This window comes from Prorops nasuta, unplaced genomic scaffold, assembly GCF_024137725.1.
Source record: "Prorops nasuta isolate Cenicafe-Biocafe unplaced genomic scaffold, Cenicafe_Pnas_1.2 PNAS00032, whole genome shotgun sequence".
NCBI lineage: Eukaryota > Metazoa > Arthropoda > Insecta > Hymenoptera > Bethylidae > Prorops > Prorops nasuta.
In genome coordinates, this window is record NW_027116829.1 from 1,407,534 (window position 1) to 1,426,155 (window position 18,622).

At 38.7% G+C, this 18,622-nt stretch overlaps 4 protein-coding genes across 14 annotated transcripts in view; 2 read left to right on the forward strand and 2 right to left on the reverse strand.

Annotated features, from left to right (window-relative positions):
- The window catches only part of LOC136783136 (protein fem-1 homolog CG6966), a 32,051-nt gene extending 26,837 nt beyond the window's left edge, over window positions 1–5,214 (reverse strand). Inside the window, exons 1-2 of the mRNA XM_066743015.1 lie at window positions 4,993–5,214; window positions 4,323–4,788 (exon numbers count right to left, since the gene is read on the reverse strand). Of these exons, the coding sequence (XP_066599112.1) occupies window positions 4,323–4,445 (123 nt within the window). The 5' untranslated portion in view covers window positions 4,446–4,788; window positions 4,993–5,214. The remainder of the gene's footprint in view (window positions 1–4,322; window positions 4,789–4,992) is intronic.
- LOC136783140 (uncharacterized) lies at window positions 1,218–8,151 on the forward strand. 4 transcript variants are annotated; one of them, XM_066743023.1, is made up of 5 exons: window positions 1,218–3,168; window positions 5,585–5,825; window positions 6,067–6,176; window positions 6,382–6,732; window positions 6,808–8,151. In XM_066743023.1, the coding sequence occupies exons 4-5, from the start codon at window positions 6,450–6,452 to the stop codon at window positions 8,016–8,018; spliced, it is 1,494 nt and encodes a 497-aa protein (XP_066599120.1). In that variant the 5' UTR covers window positions 1,218–3,168; window positions 5,585–5,825; window positions 6,067–6,176; window positions 6,382–6,449; the 3' UTR covers window positions 8,019–8,151. The 4 variants fall into 4 exon arrangements, with proteins under 4 accessions (XP_066599120.1, XP_066599121.1, XP_066599122.1 ...); XM_066743024.1 differs by lacking the exon at window positions 1,218–3,168 and having other exon boundaries at window positions 5,583–5,825; XM_066743025.1 differs by lacking the exons at window positions 1,218–3,168; window positions 5,585–5,825; window positions 6,067–6,176 and having other exon boundaries at window positions 6,210–6,732; window positions 6,808–7,704; window positions 7,793–7,955.
- Window positions 8,152–8,174: 23 nt separating this feature from the next.
- Window positions 8,175–9,991, reverse strand: LOC136783141 (uncharacterized). Its single transcript, XM_066743026.1, has 3 exons — window positions 9,588–9,991; window positions 9,291–9,521; window positions 8,175–9,033 (listed from the first exon to the last, which is right to left on the reverse strand). Exons 1-3 carry the CDS (start codon window positions 9,896–9,898, stop codon window positions 8,193–8,195), a joined length of 1,383 nt encoding a protein of 460 aa, XP_066599123.1. The 5' UTR covers window positions 9,899–9,991; the 3' UTR covers window positions 8,175–8,192.
- Window positions 9,992–11,180: 1,189 nt separating this feature from the next.
- LOC136783135 (protein groucho-like) overlaps window positions 11,181–18,622 on the forward strand; it is a 72,166-nt gene continuing 64,724 nt past the window's right edge. For 7 of the 8 annotated variants that reach the window (XM_066743004.1, XM_066743014.1, XM_066743013.1 and 4 more), the window contains exon 1: window positions 16,267–17,194. The gene's annotated coding sequence lies outside the window, so the exon portion shown is untranslated. Of the gene's footprint in view, window positions 11,255–11,638; window positions 11,762–12,478; window positions 12,572–12,706; window positions 12,885–16,266; window positions 17,195–18,622 lie in introns of those variants that run through there. The other variant, XM_066743005.1, reaches the window with a different exon arrangement.

The following is an 18,622-nucleotide window of genomic DNA, read 5'->3' on the forward strand; positions in this document are numbered from 1 at the left end:
TCCGAAAAATCAATTTAAAAACTATAATATTGCTCGTTGGTTCTTTTATAATCCCAAATTGATCTTTCTAAGTTTTGCTGGTGAACAATCGATTAAACTTTGCATAGAAAATGTCTAAAGCTCCTCAAATTACAATAATACTAATTTTTGCAATTCCAAACAATAAATTTAAAGAGACAGAATATCGCAAATTGTATGACACGTGTATTCCTGCGTTGATAGTGCCAAGTTTCGTTGGTGGACAATCGATCAAGCTTTGTAGGAGAAGCTAGTGTCGGTTCTGGCCTCAGAGTACAGCCATAACGCCCACGTAACAAATGTACAGAGTATTTACAGGAGTTACGTGCGCATCTCACTAGCTGCACCTATTTGTTTACGCTCGACCATAAACGAAAGGACGAAGCGCATTCTAAATAAACTCTCGGATGGACAAATATACGTGTGAAGCGCGCGTGGAATTATTCTCAGCTTCTCGAATTAGAAGGCTCGACGAAGCGGTTACTATGCGGGGTTCGAGAATCAATAGACTCGGAGCTCCGCGTGTTTTGCATGACTCCGCCAGCCAGGCTCTATCGTGCTTGGGACGTGAAGAAAAAAATGCTGAAGAAACTCTCCGCTTATTAAGGAAAAACGTCCTGTACGTTTTTATCATTTTCTGCCTTTTGATAAGAATAATTGCGCACGTGTTAAGCATCTGCAAATTACAGAAAAAGAATGTTTAAGCAAGCATCGAGGGATTAACAATTTATGTACGAGATAATGTTGCAATTACCATTAGCGTTAAGCATGGCAATCGATACTCACTGATCACCTAGCATAGAATTGCTGATATAATGATTTTAACGAGGTACAGCCACGTGGTAGTCATTTGGAATTTAGTGAGTTATGGCAACAAGGATCAGTTGGATTCTCTTTGTTGGGGCTTGATTCTTCTACGTGTTATACTGATGAAACGAAGTCGTTGCACCTTTTAATAGATGCCACGAGCCAGCCAACTACTTGTACGATAATCTCATGATAATGAGAAACTGCAATAGAGATGGATTAAATAGCTGCCTCGTTTCAATACCGATTGGATTCGACTTCTCTGTCGATATCTCTCCCTCCTAACTCAACCCATTTTCCTCACAGGCTCGTTCTTACATTCATTGAATATTCTTCCCCTTCTCATTATCACCGGATCGTTTCTTAATTGATTGCGCAGTTCGCGATACGATTCATAATACGACTTTATTTAATAAGCTATATTAAAATCAGACATTCGCAATCTCATCGGTTTATTAACTGGTAAACGCATAGTCCATAATGTGACTGTTGATAGAGTTTGTGTAAATTTAATATTGATTTGGTATAATTGTTAAAAAATTGTTTCTTTCACGTTAAAATATTTTTCTGTAATTAATATCAACAGCAAATATTTTAAAACGCATACTCAGTAGTGTAACTCTTATTTATGGAGTTTGTACAAGTTTAATATTAATTTGAAACACGTTTGCTAAAACAATGTCTGTAAAAATTGTTTCTTGTACATTTCATTGTCTTGTCGTTTTTCCTATATTCATTAAGATAATTTTTCCTTAATTATTGTCAACACAGCTCGTGTCTATAAATACGTATATATCATAGTACAACTCCTGTTTGTCGGAGTTTATAAATTTAACACTGGTTTATTAAAATGCCTAAAATAACATATCTGCAAAAACCGTTTCTTGAACATTTTTCTTTGTCTCGTCGTTCGTCAGCCGATTCAAGATAAAGCTGCGTGTTTGACGGAAATGGAAATAATTAGTACGTGGCTCGTTCTACAAGACAATTACAAGTCTCGTATTGTTATCATGCTCGTTACACATTGATGTCCAACCGCTGTTGGTTTCATTAGTGATTCGTACAATTCATACGATATAAATAAGGTGGTTGTGTTCGAAAGAGGATAATCGACGATTAGTAAGGTCGGTCGGGAGCAGTTTCTGCGAAATCAGCAATGAGATTACGGCTGATCCCGCAACTAGCTTAAGAGAATTCTCGAATACGTCATTTCCCCGTCACGCTCTATACTACGCTAATAAACGTTTATCACGCTGGTAATCATTCAATGACGTTTTCCCCTCTTCTCTCAGCCAGCTAAACACGTAGTAAAATTTTTTCTGCCAATCCCATCAGTTTCAGTATTATCGTCGTTATTCCTCAGAGATTTCTGCCTGAGACAGAAACTTGTATTGTCAGACGCATCATCGATCCCTGGAAGTCTGATATAAATTCCCGTAGATTCCAGTGGAGTCACGTTTCTTCAAATTACAATTTATACATTTTATCCGGCTACTTGGCGATTCTTCCCGTATATGGACGTTTCTCTCCAAGAGGATTATAAATTGCAGGGATCATCGTGGAATTATCATTAGCCCCGCCTTGGCGGAGCAGAATCTTCTAACAATAAGTTGCTTTCATTCAAATCTTCCTTGGACCACTCATCGTGGCGAAAATGTCTTGAAACAGTCGTTGAAAAATTCCTTCTAATTCTGATAATTTCCATATACAGGAATAACATTATTAGAAACATTGGAAAGCTCGAAAATTGGTTGATTTTCGTTAATAAAGAAGAATAATTGAATAACAAAATATATATATAATAGGTACCGATGAGTTTTTCTAACTGGCGCTTAACAAATGTCAAAGGTAAGAAGAAGATTATACCTGTGGAGAATTTAACTAACCACGAGGTCCGGTACGCAATTCTTATTGGAGGATTGCCTTGAAAAGTCTCAATGTGATTGGTCCTTTGCAACGAGTTGAGAGACACTGAGAGACATTAGCCAATATCTTGCCTTCAGTCAGCAGCATTGGCTTTCAACTTGACTCTTTCCTTCAGTTTTGCACTTGCCGTTTTTAACTGGTACGCAAACGTAAAAGCGTCATTGGATCGCAAATGTTAGAATTTATAGGAAAGGCCAGTCTTACGAGAAACATCGGGAGCGCCTACGGACGGACGTCTTGTAACTAAATATAACTGCGCTGTGTGCAACGGCTATTTCCTACTCGAGACAAAGTTTAGCCCAGAGAGGCAAATTTCTACTTTTCTTCCAAAGACTTGTTCGTACCTGTACTGATCCGTTGAATCATATTGCTGAGGAAAAAACCTTAAGAAAACTTTGAGACGGGAGGCTTTTAAAGGTAAGATAAATTCATGAACCGACAAAGCCACAACACGGAGCTAGAAAGAGAGAGAGAGAGAGAGAGAGAGCGTTTGTGAGAATTTCTGTAGAATATTGTGGTAAGCAAAAAACGTCTCACTCCGGTTATACCAGACAGGCGAGGACGGAACGGAGGGGGGAGAAAGGGAGGAGGAAGAGAGGAGAGAAATATTTTGCAGGAATACAAGAGCTACAGCGGAACGCGTTATCCGATGGCTGCAATGTAATATATCTTCGTTGTTAGAGAGTGCGCGCGCATAGACGGAGCCTGCGCACTTGATTCTCCAAATCAAAATCGCATTTGAATGGAAAAATAGTCGTGGCGAGAGTAAACAAGTCGAAATGGTCCAAAGATGGACTTTGTTATTGGGAGAAGTAGGGAGTTAAGACTGTCACGGAACACACCTGTTCATTGCCAGAGCAAAAGATAAACAATGAATCTTACTCTTGGCCTTATGGGTCTAGTTGTTTCGTGACAATTCCGTTACGTATAATTGCTATGGCCTTCGACAGGACACTCGCTAGACAGTGCTTTGTAACAATTGGTACTTGCAGTTCACAGTTTATATGTATCATCTCGCTTTTTCTAATACATTTACGTATTACTTTACTCGTGGAGACCACTATTTGCGATTTCAATTAATTGGAATGCCTAACCGAGTGGTTAAATAACTTTAATCTTCTCTTCGCTCGACCTTCGAAAGGTTATAGAAACGGTTAATTTCTGATCCGTCCAGTTGTTTCATACATATACATTCATGTATAAATTAAATACAAGAGACACCAACATTGATTCCAACACTGTGTAAATAAAATAGGAAGGATTAGTAGTTATAATAATGTGTGTACATAATTTGGAATATCAGAAATATACATTATTAGTTACCGGCATTAATAAGAAGGTACATATGTCAAAATGTGTTTGGAAAAATGTGTTATTTGTAGGAGACGTATATGAAATGGCTGGCGACATTTCAAAACATCAGATCAGGGTCGACGAGAACATCATTGAGGCAAACCGTTGTGTAAAACGAAAAGGCTTGTCTGGTTGCCATTGCTTGTACTAGGTAGAGTGGCAGAACGTGCACAGTAGGTGTATTGACGGGTTGTGAACAGAGCGAGGAGTAAACTCACCTTGAGGCGTCTTAACCAGCCGTCCCTCGACGAATAGTAGACCACGCTTTTTAAATCCATTATTTCATTCTCGGGCGTCATTATCACGTTACCCAGGGACATTATAAGCACATAATTTTCCATACAAGAAACAAACTTTCTCTAGTACTCCCGATGTTTTTCTTTTGCTACGTTTCTCTGCATAAAAATGGAGGTTAGAGCGAGGCAGCAGGATACGGCAGACTGCTGTAGCTTGGGCATGAAAGGTTCATCGGGATGGTGTGGAGCGTTAAGTGTGGAAGGTTGGCAGATTCCAAGGCAGGATGGCACTGGCCTGTAGTTTCTTCCACCGTGTTATTGCTGCCTCGGCTTTCAACCGCGTTTCTTCTTGTGTGTACGCTTCGTGTATCCCTTTGTTCTCTCAATCTCTCAGTTTTACTACTCGCTGCTGCTCTCGCACTGCAGTCAGTTAACCGTACCGTGTTAGCTACGGAGAAAGGAAGGTAGTAGTAGTAGTGGTACACTGTAGTAGTAGTAACAGAAGTAATAGTAGGAGTAGGAACAGCAGAGTAACAGCCTTGTGATTCCAAATTCTCTCGGCTGCCAAAAGAACCAGATCCACACTATTCCTGGCTTTCCTTCTCAACGTACAGCCTTAGTTAATCGATCTCTGGCGAAAACCACAGTTTACCTTTTTCTAATTTTATATTCTCTACTCTGGCAAGACGATTTGAGAGATACGGTACACGACAATCTTTACTGTCTAGAATAGAGCGCGCTCGCGCACTCAATATCACTCATACAAGCAAACAGCAGTCCTGTCTCGCTCATTTTATGAACACACGGGGACTTTTATGCCACAAGGTGGCGACTCTTGTTCTTCCACTACGGCGGCTCGTCAACGACTGAGCGCCAGAATCCAGAACCCTCTGAATTCTGAATCAATCGTGTTTGTGCCAGCTGTTCCTCTTCGTGCTAGTCGCCGCGCGTCTTGTCTCTCCCTCTCTCTTGCTCTCTCTCTTTTCTTCTCACTGTACTCCCACGTCTTACCCGCGCATCATCTATTTCCCGCTCGTTCGCTTACCACTCGTATTTCCTCCCATATTCTTTATCTGATTCTAATTTCCTTCATTCTCCCCCCTCCGCCATCTTATGTAGTTTTTTTTAGACCATCTGCGAAACGCGACGACAATCTATTTACAGAGATGCTATTTATCTCGTTTATCGAGTCCAGTCTTTTATCTTTGTATTTATTGCGCCACGCACACCTACCTTACCGACAGGTCAGTCAGGTCACGCGTGGTGAGTTTCGAGTTAGTTACTGGATTTACCGCCAGGCGCCACTAGCAGCTTAGAAGAGAATTGACGAACTTCATCGTTAATTCAGTTTCCTGTTTCTACAAAGCTCGACTGATCGTTTGGATGGAATACGTTGACTCGTCCATTGCGAGATATTCTTAAACGTTCAAAAAGTTTGAAATCTCAGCATTAAACGTTCCAGTACTTCGAATAGATGAAAACAAGGTAAATTAAGCTAATATTAATTATCGGTACGCCGCTTGAGGTGTATGATCAATCATACGATTAGCAAACCACCGTCTTCTTTAGCCCGCCAAAATTGATTCGTTTATCTTGATCGTTTTAACCGTTAAAAGTTTGAATTTCCTATTATTGTACAAATTCTAATGCGTAAAATACATTCATTCGAACTATCGCTAGTATGTATTTTGAAAAAGTAGATTGGTTCTAATTTCTAACCAATTAGGAACGTTGAGGTGAGAAGGCAAGATTTTTGCCGCCAAAATCCCGCCATGGAGGCGTCAGCTTCAAACCGTTAAACAGTTCGGCTGAGCTACCCATTCATTTTTGAAACAGGTAACAAATCTGTACTCCAAGTATTCTCATAACGCATAGCACTATACTTTCATATAATGCAAACGAAGATTAACCTCCTAGACAAAAATAAATGTTTATCCAATCACTTATACGTCTTTCATGAAAATTGCATGTAATCGATCAACCTATTGGGTTTGGCTAAACCTTGATACGCCAACTGGTGGCGAAAATTAAAACAAAAAAGAGTAGGTAGGTTACTCCAGCAGCGTGTACATACTGTCATAACAACTCTGTGAAAAATTAATATTTTAAATGGAAACCGGTACGAGATTTTTACCGATAAATTCAAAAAGTAAAATATGCTGCTCCGTTTTTAACTGCAATAGTAAAGCGAAAACAAATCCCGAATTAAGCTTCCATCATTTTCCTGAAGCCGGTAAAATTAAAGTCAAGTACATGAATAAATTTGGACAGTATGAGCTTATTGATAGAAGATTGTTGTGGATTAGAGTTTTAAAAATGGGAAAAAAAGTAACTAAAACTATGCGAGTTTGTTCTCTGCATTTTGTAGCAGAAGATTATACTATATCACCAGGTAAAATATAACTTATCTTATTATAATAAATAGTTCAATTTTAGCTTAGCACTATAAATCGATATTTTCGTTTAGATTCTCAGGCTGGAGCAAGATCATTAAAAAAATCAAGCATACCATCAGTAAATTTACCACAGTCTAGTATCAAGAGCTCTATCAGCTACACTACTATTACTCAAATTACTGCAAGGAAATCTCGACTTGAAAATCGGATAAAAAAAGGTTTAATCAGACTTGAAGAAAAAAAAGAAGCGGTAAATTGTGACTGCTTTCTCAACAAAGATGAGATTCTAATCGAAGAAGAAAATCAAATGGAGCAAAATTCTAATAATGTAAATGTTTTTGTTGATTTTGGAGTACAAGTAACAAGTGGAGATTTATTACTTGATAAATCTTTTTTAAGTTTATTAAAAACTGATACAGAATTAAGTACTGCTACAGGAATCGAAACTTTTGAATTACTCAACAGTATTATTACTGCTGTTGAAATAGCTGCACCACACTTAAAAATTCATAATAGCATCTTAAATATTTCCGAAAGAGTACTATTAACTTTTATTAAATTGAAACAAAATGTAAGCTACTCATTTTTATCACTTTTATTTCCAAGAGTAAATGTGAGATATTGCAAAGAGATTATTTGTAATATGCTGGATATTTTATTTGAAATCTTAAATCCGTGTATTCACTATCCATCAAGAAACGAAATTTTAAAAAATATACCTCTTTGCTTTGCTGGTTTTGCTGACACACAAATTATTTTAGATTGCACAGAAATTGAAATTCAAAAACCAAAAAATTTATGTTGTCAAATCACAACATACTCGAACTACAAAGGAAGATATACTGTAAAATTCATGACTGGTGTAACCCCGGGAGGTATAATATCTTTTGTAAGTAGTGCTTATGGAGGCAGAGCATCTGATAAAGCTATATTTGAGCAAAGTAAATTATTACAACAATTAGAAAAAGGTGTGTCTATTATGGTAGATAAAGGGTTTTTAATAGATAATTTGTGTTTCAACAATAATATAAAACTAATTAGACCATCATTTCTTAGAGATAAAAATCAATTCTTAGAAAATGAAGCTGTACAAAATGCAGATATTGCAAGTGCCAGAGTACATGTTGAAAGACTGAACCAGAGATTAAAAGTATTTCAAATTTTGGGTAGTAAAATGTCTATGTGTCTTATGCCAATGTGTCAAAAAATAATTGTTATTATATGTGCCATAATCAATTTAAGTTCTCCAATTTTTAAAGATGATAAATTTCATTGCAATTAAATTTAATAATTTATTTTAATCTTTTTAGCATAAAAATTTTTAAATGTTAAGCAAATTTGCATATATATAAACATGTTCATATATTATACTAAATAATATAATCTGATATTAATATTTCTTATTAAAAATAATAAAAAATAATTAATACTAAAAGCGTAACTTTTTAAAATTATTTTATTCTGCAAGTCCTTCCTTAATACAAACATTATGCAACATTTCATTATAATAAACATTTTTTAAAGATACTAACATACTATCTGTAAAATCTTGATCAAATGGAATTGTTACAGTGAGAAAGCTATTGTCATAAGATGCAAATACAATAAAATCAGTTATATCTATATTTAAGATTGCCATTCCAATTTGAATTTGCGCATAATACATATGCTTCTTTTTCAATGTTAAATCAGTATTTAAATAAGGAAGAAATTGTACTATATCTGAAATAGTATTTGTTTTGCCAGCAAATGGACACTTGACTTCAATTAATTTGGTACATTTTTGATTCTCATCCAAAATAACACCGTCTGGAGAAAATCCTAGCCAAGGATTCATTTCTGGTACAACTAGTCCCATGATTTCAACCTTAACGCCATTATACTTTTCATATGTATGTCTTGCTATTGTTTCATATTCAATACCATGTTTTATTGCCTCTGTTTGTTTAAAAGGCTTTGGATAAAAATATTGATTTGATTTCTTCTCCCAATTTGGGGTTTTATTTCTCATATATGTATATAAGGCATAACATCTTGATCCTGTCACTCGAAATTGTCTTTCTTTAATCCATAATGCTCTACTTTTAAAAGTTTCTTCACAAACTAATTTAGAATTTACATTCAATGAATTTAAAAAGTTTGCACAACACTTTCTTCTTGGTAGACATGGGGAATTCTTTGCTAAAGACAACATTGAATTTGATGGAGAGTTATTAAAAATATTTTGTATCATATGACAATTTGCTTCCAAAGTATTATTATTTTCTTCCATGATTAGGGGTTCATGTCTTCCAGACCTATATTTTTACAAAATTAGTTAAAAGATAGAATATTTTAGAATATTACACATTTAATCTGGTGAATATTATAAAAAAAAAAGTAATTGTATTTAGATATATTAAAGATATTTAAAATGTCAAAGTTTTACTTAACGTCATACTACCATTTCAAAAGTAAAAAAATTTAACAAATAATGTTTACATTAAAAGACTTTAGAAAGATTCACTTTGACATATTTTTTTATCAAATACTATACAATTATACTTATGTATACATGTGCTTATGCAATGCAGAATTCTTATTTTTAGTTATCAGGACTTCTGATATTTCTCTTTTTTGGTAGTCTGTGAGTGTGACAGCTTTGTCTTTCTTAATCTTCTCTTTAAAACATTCATGCTCACAAAGTGGTTTTGGAGTATAAGTTTCCATGGATTTTAATTGTGGAATTTTCCATAAACATTTTGTGTCAGTGCATGATACCAAATCGAAATCATTAACATCAAATCTAAAACATAATTATTGTTAGCAAAGACTAATTATAATTAATGATAAAACAGTAAAAATATAATACCTGCTAAGATATAGGAAAACAGCTACGCTATGTTTACATTTTTTACTTAAACCAGCTTTGCAGGAACATTTCACATCTTTGATTTTTGCAGCAGAAGAAATTGATCCATTTATTTCATGAGGGCTTCCTTTCATATTAGATGTTTGTAAACAAAATGCTATAAAATTGAAGTCACTTGTCTCCTTTACACTCGTTGTTTTACCACAAAATATTATGTGCTTAGCGTTTAATAATTTTTCCCCTTCAATAAAATTACGATGTGAAGGTATTGATTTAGTAAAATTGCAAATTTCATTAATTGTAAGCTTCATCCTGATTTTTAATCGTGCAGTAAGTACATAAAGTAGTTCGGCCTATCAAAAATATTACCTACTCTTTTCGGCCATATTGTTTTTGTGACGTCACGACCGCCAATCCCAATAGATTTAGAAGGAGGAAGCTTGACCGCCATCTTGCATTGTTTAAAGAATGTACAGTATCAATTTACCTAATGTGAGAAATTGTTTAGTCGTGGCAACTATTAAAATTTACCGAGGTCACGAGGCTCAACTAAAGTGATTGTTAAGGGTCAAAGGCTTGTCTGGTAAGAGAGATTATAGTTCTTAATACAGGAAGAAAATATAACAGTGGGGGTATTGTGAGGGGGGTTTATTTACGTAAAAAATTGTTGCTTGTTGTCATATTGGAAAATAAAAGATGTCGTAGCAAGAACATATTTATATTTATGAGTATTTTGTTGGATTTACATAAAAATAAGCCGTCTACTGCGAATTGGCAAAATGGAGAAAAGTAATAGCAGAGTGAAAAGGCGACAGTGCCCAGTGGCAATGGTAACGGCGCGGCGGTGGCAATAGCAGCAGCAGAATTCTGGCTTTTTTCCTCTTATTCTACACCGCGTTTCGTCTGGCTGCACAATGGGAGAATGGCTGAGCGTAAAAATGAGTAGAGAAAAGGGCGCGTGGGTGGGTCAGAGGCGTAGAGAACGAGATGGCTGATAGATAAAAAGAGTATAGCAGCTCTCTCTCTCTCTCTCTCTCTCACACACACACACACACACATACACACGCTCACGCTCACTGTGTATGGCCGCTTTAGACAAGGAAAGAAAAGGTGACACAGAGCCCCGGCTGATTCTGTCCAAAGAATGAAAAACAACGCCAGTGAGACGGGCCAAAAGTCATTATTCTCCGTACAAAAACAAAACGTTCTTCTTTCCATCTTCATATCTCTCTCTTCCATCCAATGCAATTTCAATTCCTGCAAAATTAATTCTATCCTTTTTTTTAGGTTTTGCCTCGACCAAACCGAAGACACAATAACGCGCAGCTCAACTAATTCCACTGGAAAGCTCTGACGCTTAGTTAGAAGTACAAAAAAGCAGCGTCAGCACAGCAAAAAGTCAACATTCTGTCCAAGCCTTCATGCGAAATTCCAGCCAGTTAGTATTTCAATCTCTTTAAAATGAAATTTCAATCTAATTTCCTTTGCTTTGCAATTCTGATCTGGAAAAGAAAAGATTCGCAAGTTGCGAATTCCTCGTGGATCTGATAAGTCCAACTGGGGCACAAAAAATTGAAAGAGGAATGTCTGGAGGAGTATGAAGAAGAGGAGAAGGTGAGGAGCAAGGAAAAAGAAGCAGAAGGTGCGAGAGGATGGTGCAAGTTTTGGTAAATAGAAACAAAAATTGTAGCTTTGCGTTTCTGGGTGCGTTTGATATGCGAGGGACACATGCACACTAGTCGAGCGCGTTTGGCGTACTCGTTCATTCGTGAACTTGCTTTGGGTGCTCGTATTCAGAATGAGGGTGGTGGAGGGGGGGGGGGGATGCAAATAAACAAAAGTGGACTACTGTCGGTAATCGTGTATCGCTCCAGTCTTCTCTACCGACCGTATAAAAGGAGGCCAAAGTGCCTGACACGAGACACCCTGACCCCCACCCTAACTGAAAATGCGCCAAATCGATTTCAGCTCGACCAACGTCATTTTTCGTTTATTGATCTAATTTTCATCCACTATCGCAAGACTCTAAAGTAAACTTTCTTCCTTTACAGTTACAAATCCAGCGGATTCTCCATGAGCGTTAAATCGATCCGAGTCGAAGATTGTAATTGGAATAGAAGAGCTAACGAAGGAAAGTTAGCCATCAGCGATGAATTCTTCAGGGATGTCCAAGGGTACGTGTAGGCTCGATGAAAATAGATCGTGGCTGATCCATAGCTGAGTAAAACTACTGCTTCCGTTGGAAAATTCAGCCGAGAAGACGAGTTCTCTTTTGTTCCCTCCCCCTCTGTCCCTTAACTCCCTTAACCACTCTATGAGTAACCACATTTCACATTGTACGTCGCGTGTGCTGCCTGCACTTGTAGACAGGGTGTATCGATTTTCTCGACAATGCGTCCGAACTATAATACCTTATTCGCTGTAATTACCAGCGAAATTGTTCGAGACGAGCTCGCTCTGCCGGCTTGTTGCTGCTGTTGTCGTTGCATCACGCGATAAGAACTTTATTCGCCACTAATAAGACAATGGATCGCTGCCCCAACTCACCCAGCACGCGGAAAAATCCCTCATAACTGCACTGCGTGCAGCTTCCTATTTGCTCGTTCCATGAAATTCACCCCCAACCCTGCTATCTCTCCACCCCATCCTCTTCCCTTTCGCCATTTTACAAATTTCTTCCTTCCTTTTCCTCCCCGCTCTCACCTCTACTCCCATACACTTACCTCATCCTTGCACCAACCCAATGTAAATTCAATAAAACCGCGTCCTTTTTTCTCCTTTTCCTTGCAAAATAAAGAAATCTCACCTCTTGTACTCTCTACTCGGTCTTAAATAAAAATTCTATCTACATTTATATTAACCGTCATTTTCAAGCTCTTCATTTGTTGTAGGTGCATTGAGGAACACTAAATTTTTCCTCCTAAGAGACCTTGGAGAAATTGTAAGCAGCGCTGCAAGAAAGGATTCTAAAAAAAAAATAATCAGTGAGTTTTGCATATATATATATGAAGAATATTTGCTTTAAATTTTTGGAAAAAAAAATTTAACAGGCTTAGCGTTAAATACCATTGTTGAATATCGACAGATAGGCAAAATGTATAATTGAGTATTTTTTGTAGGACGCGCAAATCGATTATAAAGGAGCTTCAGGGTCGGATTACTCGTATTACCATATGCACATTGAAACATTGCACTCAACATTTCAATAGGAGTGTGAGAAATTGGAGTCGAAGTGCATTTAGGAATCTTGGATTCCATCGTCGAGCAGCGAACAAATGACATTTGCTTTTTGCACAAGTAAGTGGCTTCTTCACTCTTTTTTCGCTTGTGTAGGTGAGGCCAAGAGACGCGACAATGGGGAATATATCCTTGCATTGTTGCACGTGATAACGGATGTACGGATGTGTGTGTATGTGTGTGTGCAAAAGTATAGTGGACTGCGGCTTGCGGTAAAGGCTTGTCAAGGGGAGGGAAAGACGATGTGTAAGAACAAGAGGGAGAGAGAAACTATGAAAGAGGGTCTATGGTATAGATATAGCATATACGTAGATGGAGTTGAAGTGGAAGAAAGAGAGAGTAGATTGAGATAAATGTATATGGTGATGAAGAGATAGAGATGGAAAGAGGGAGAAGGACAAAACGGTCTTAGATAGATGTAGAAAGAGTGAGAATAAGGGGGGAGGGAGACGCAGAGAGAGAAAATAAGAGGACAGCTTGTCTTTACCGAACGACCAATGAGCGAGTCCGCCAAGGGAATTCTCGCCAATTGCAGCTCGGACACTGATAGCGCAGTGGCAATATGTCAATGAGTACATTCATAGCGTGTACAGACTCTCCCGTAAGGTCACGAACGTCTCTTTGTGCTAAAAACTTGCATTAACCAACGAGTTTTCTTCCCTAAAGCGTAAAAAAATCTTCCATCACGCTAATGTTTCACCAAAAATGCCCATTTCCAACACGCTCCACGAGAAACATTTCAGTCCAGGTTTTGCAACATTTTTTATTAATCAGATTTCCAATCGATACTATTGCTTTTATTAATCCACGTGCAAATTATTTGTTTCAGAATTATACACTTGGCTCTCATTAAAATTTATGATCCGTCTTGAGAAGAGCAAACATCGTGATTCGATTCAATTAAACTGTACTGATTATACCAGATAGTATCGATAAACCTGAATAATATATGCGTGACAACGAATGTTGCATTTGGACAACAATGGCTATGGAATTAAATTGTGGCTATATGAAGCGCCGATTAATTTTTCTAAATTCTGGTAACGAGACACTTTGCGGTGCTAGAATTTGATCAATTAAATCTTGTTGACTCCTGTGAACCCCGCCTATGGCAAGTAAGCAATTGTTTCATTCGGCATGGTTGGAGAAAACGACTGTCGTGGGCTTCCTTTTGAATCTTATATTAGAGCAGAGTTTTTACGTTTTTCACGCTAAAAGATGGAAGCGCTCGAAAGGAGCTTACATATAGGAGAGGAGGAGAGAAATTTGCTTCATGATCGATGATTGAAATTGAAAGGCTGGCTTGCCAGGGTGAGTTGGATTTTATCTGTGAAGCATCCAAGTATTATCGAGAGATTAGGAATTGAAAGTTATCTTGCGTATTGGGAGAGATGTAAAATAGTTGTTGATTGGCGCTCAGTCCCGTGGTATTTGAGAGTTCCGTGAGAGAGCCGCAGGTAGACAGGCTGATTTAGAATGGACCGCGGTCGCTTAACCAAATCGGAGATTCATCTGCTCGCGCCCCCAGAACGAGCTGGGTAATATGACGGGCTCACGCACACTCTCACGCAACTCTGGGTATATGCACATCTACTGGAAGATTGAGAGAGAGAGTGAGAGAGAAAATGTATGCTTCGCCACGCCCACACAATAGCCCCTTTGCTCTCTTCGTCTCTCTCAATTTCTCTTACTCAGCTTCGCTCTCTATTTCCATCTCTCAATCCCTCTCTCTCTCTCTCTCTCTCACTCGCTCACTCGCATCCCCAGGGGGCCCTCCTTGCAGCTGAGTTGACTCGTGCACGTTGTCCCGAGCACTTTCACTCCCCCCTTCCCCCCTCCTCACATGCACAAGCACAAACACAACTCGACATTCGGCACTGGAGAGTCGGACGGAGAGAGAGAGAGAGAGAGAGAGAGAGAGAGAGAGAAAACGAGAAGAGAAGAGAAGAGAAGAGAAGAGAAGAGTTAAGAGAAGCTAGTGCAAAAAGAAGAGTTCACAAAGGAGGAAGAAGGAGCGCGCTAAAAGCAAGGGTGTAAGCTTTGAATTATGAAAACCGCCTAAGATTTTTGTCAGCCGCTACAGTTTCTTCATCTCGGTCATTCGGTTAAGACAATATTGCCAGTTTTACGGCTTTAAAACGGTTTGTTAAAACAGTTTTCTTCCAGTGAAATAAACTTTGAAAAAACGCCTGACTCATTGTAACGCTAAACCCTCGGTCGTTTTCTTCTTTGCTCTCTAGCCCTTTTGCCAGGCCACTGCAGAAAAGCGTAAATAAGGTTTTCTTCGTGCTGGTTAAACAGATTGTTTTATTTTTTTAAATAAAGCATTATTCCCAACGTTGCAACGCGATTGCAAACTGCCTGAAAATATAGAACACTCGTGCGACTGCACATTTACCCTGGATTAATTTTATATTTTATTCCAATCGACGCTGTGCTTCCCAAAAGAAATCATTTTCATATCTCTATTAATACTTTCAGCGTTTCGTGCATTATAAACTTTAATAAAGCTTCCAGCTGTTAATTCTAGACTCGCAAGGTTTGTCGCCACTATGAAACATTTTGCTTTCGCTATTACTACTATTTCCTACTTCCCATATGTACTTTTGTTAATTGATTCTTCGTTGTTACAGTGCAAAAAGTTGCGCGAGTCGCAGCCACATGAAAAATTTGTACCGCGAGAAATTGGAATTGATGAAATTTTAATTGGAATTAGCAAGGGGAAGCACACTCGCGCAATATTATGCAATTGGTATAAGAAGGAGTTTAAGAATTGGAGAAGCATGAACGTTACCGCGTTAAGATTGCGGCAGAGTGTGGGTGGCGGAGAAGCAGCAGAAGAAGAAGGGAGGAGGAGAGGGGATTGGAAGGGGGTGGATACAGATAGAGGAGGAAGATAAGTAGAAGTGTAAGGGTAAGAAAGAGTAATTTAAGAGTAAGCAATAGGAAGCAAAGCACGATAAATCGAGGTAAGGAAGCGTCGAGGCAGCCGCCCCTGTCGGTCGACGCCCTTGAGAGAGCTTGTCGGAGGCGGAGGGACAAGGATGAATTCACGTGTTTGCTCAAGTAAAGTAGAGGGAGGGGAGGGGCAGAGTGAGAGAGAAAGAGAGAGAAATGGGGAGATAGGGGAACGAGGAAGATTGGGACTCGAGAGCGAGACAGACATAGAGAGAGAGAGAGAGAGAGATGGCCAAGGTTGTGTCGGAGGGCAAAACACGCTTTCGCACAAACGTACACTGGAAGAGGAGAGGATGGAAGGAGAAGGTATAAAGAGCGAGAGAGAGAGAGTAAATCAGTGAGGTGGATGGGTTTCGGAGCGGTTGGTATCGTCGGTGTGGTGGTAGCACGGAAGAAGTATTGGTGCTGGTGCAGGAGTGGTGGTGGTGAACGCTTATTGGTGTTCGCCGCGGCGGCAAGCGGCGTTCACACGTTTCCCGTCATCCACTTGGGTGCCCGGCTCTGCTCGGCTCTCAACTCGGCTAACAGTCGAGCACAGTCGAGCGTCGTTCGTTCCACGGTGCGCTCGTGTCACGCTCGATACTCTTCGGTTACAACACCGGCACATACTGCGCGTTCAATAAACCACAAAAAGTACACGCGTGTTAATTCGCGCCTTTCGGAACCCATCCCTCTCCCCCCTTACTCGTGCTACGAAAGTGAGCCCTAACCTCAAAATCCCGCTGGAAAAGTGCGACGTTCGTCGGTAATTTTCACGCTCGACCGATCCCTTGGCTGAAAAATTCAAAAATACAAACTTTCGTTTCTCAATTCTCTCGAATCAGTGCCAGCGTTGTGAAGCAAGTGCGACGATAGGTTTCCACGAGCTCTCCGTCTACTCTGCTCTTCCTAACCTTACGTGTAAATTCATCCTAGCGCCTTTTCTCAGTTTCTTTAACAGTGCGACGACTACGACGAAGAGCAGTGCGATACGATAGGATCCAGTGATTGGGTGTTTTATTACTGTTCCATTGGTATGACGAATCGGCAGGTTTTTCAGTTGGGCAATCAGCTGGATTCGCTGGCGTAGTGTTGTATTAACGGTTGAGTTTTATTGTTACAAGTGCACACACATGGATCTATCGTCGATGAGAGGCGTGGACGCTCAGTTTCGCTAAACCTGTAATTAGGATACACACAGTTGTATTTGTTAAATGTATTTTCCATTCGATTCGTCACTCTTTTATATAGTCTGACTGCCAGTAGTATAGCATATAGCAGCAGCCAGTGTTCAAATAGTACTCTCAGGGTCTTTGTACTGGCTCTATTAATTAGTTTAGTTTTGGCTTCCGGATCAAAAATCCTCGACGCACGCGTGTACTTGGTTAGATCAAAGGATTAAGTGAATTCAGCATCACACGGTGTGCCAACTGGTGAGTTCTCCAGTTACAATCATTGATTTAGGATTGCTCCTCTCTACTTCCTTCTCCGCTCTCACTGTGAATACCCTTGCGAATTTTTCTCTTCGTCATAAAACCTTTCTTTTTTGCAATACTGATTATCCTCCAGTGATACTTCAATTAATTTTCCATACACGTGTGTTTATATTTTAAAACGTTCTACCCAAAGCTGTTATACCATTGTAAATTTAGTGTTAAGTTTGTAATTGTTTATTTTCTTTTTTCACGACATTGATTCATCCGAAATAAAGTCCTTGGCGTTAAACGTCTTGGACGAGTGACGTGTTTTTCCAAGAACAATATATATATATATATATATACCTACTAATTGTGTGTGCCAGTGATCCAGCACCGTTATTTCAATCGAAAACCCAATTTCTGTACAGTTTCTCACTTATCTTGTATCTCGAGTAGGGTAATTCTTCTCTTCGTTAGCTTTTTTTTTTAAATAGAAAATATTCATAATTAAAATTTTAACTGTATTACAATTTGCATAGATAAGCACTTCTGGCAATGTAGAATCATTTAGCGAGGAAACTAGCGAAGGAGAAAAATGTACAATTGTTGCCCTACTTATTTACATTGACGTTTTCTTATCTGTGCTTTGCGTCCTTGTTTCACTTAGTTGTCTCTTACGAACGATTGATTAATTGCAACGACAATGCAACATTTTGAACCGCGTGCATCGAGACGATTCGAATCTCTAAGTGTACCAATTGCCATACATATACATATACATATATAGAATTAATTTCAGTGTCGAAACAATGTAGTCCATAATTCAAATTCACCGAAAATCTCGACGAGTATCCTCATCTCTAACACCACAATAAACGTAAAAAGAAACTCAGTTAAAGTCAAAATTAGATTAAATTTTAAATTATATTTCTTTAACAACGCCAAAGCTACCATTTGGCTGTCGAATGACCTTTTCAAAATGTAAACGCGTGTATAAAAAATCCTGTGTACGTTTAGCGTTAATCCTATATTTTGATAATGTTTGGTCACATACTGTTATTAAATCGAAAAATATCATTCCTACACGTGTCCCTTCTCTCCTCCAATAAAGCGATAAACACAAAAGCTCCGAGTTACAGGGAAAATGATAAATTAGGTCCTAAATTACATATTTCTTTAAAAGTATACACATATATATATCGCGAGTGCTTATCCCCACCGTCAGCAAAGCCAGAGGCATTCGCGTTGCAGCGTCGAAGCAAATGGCTTAATATCGGTGATCGATAAGAAAGCTTTGCGAGAGCTTAAAATGTAACGTTGTGGCGGAGGGAGGAGGGAGAAGGTTGGGTTTGTATCGGTGGGGTTAAAATTATCCGCGAGTCACGATTGGCCTGTGTCAGAGGCACGTTGCGTCGTTAATGACTGGAAATGCACGACTAATTG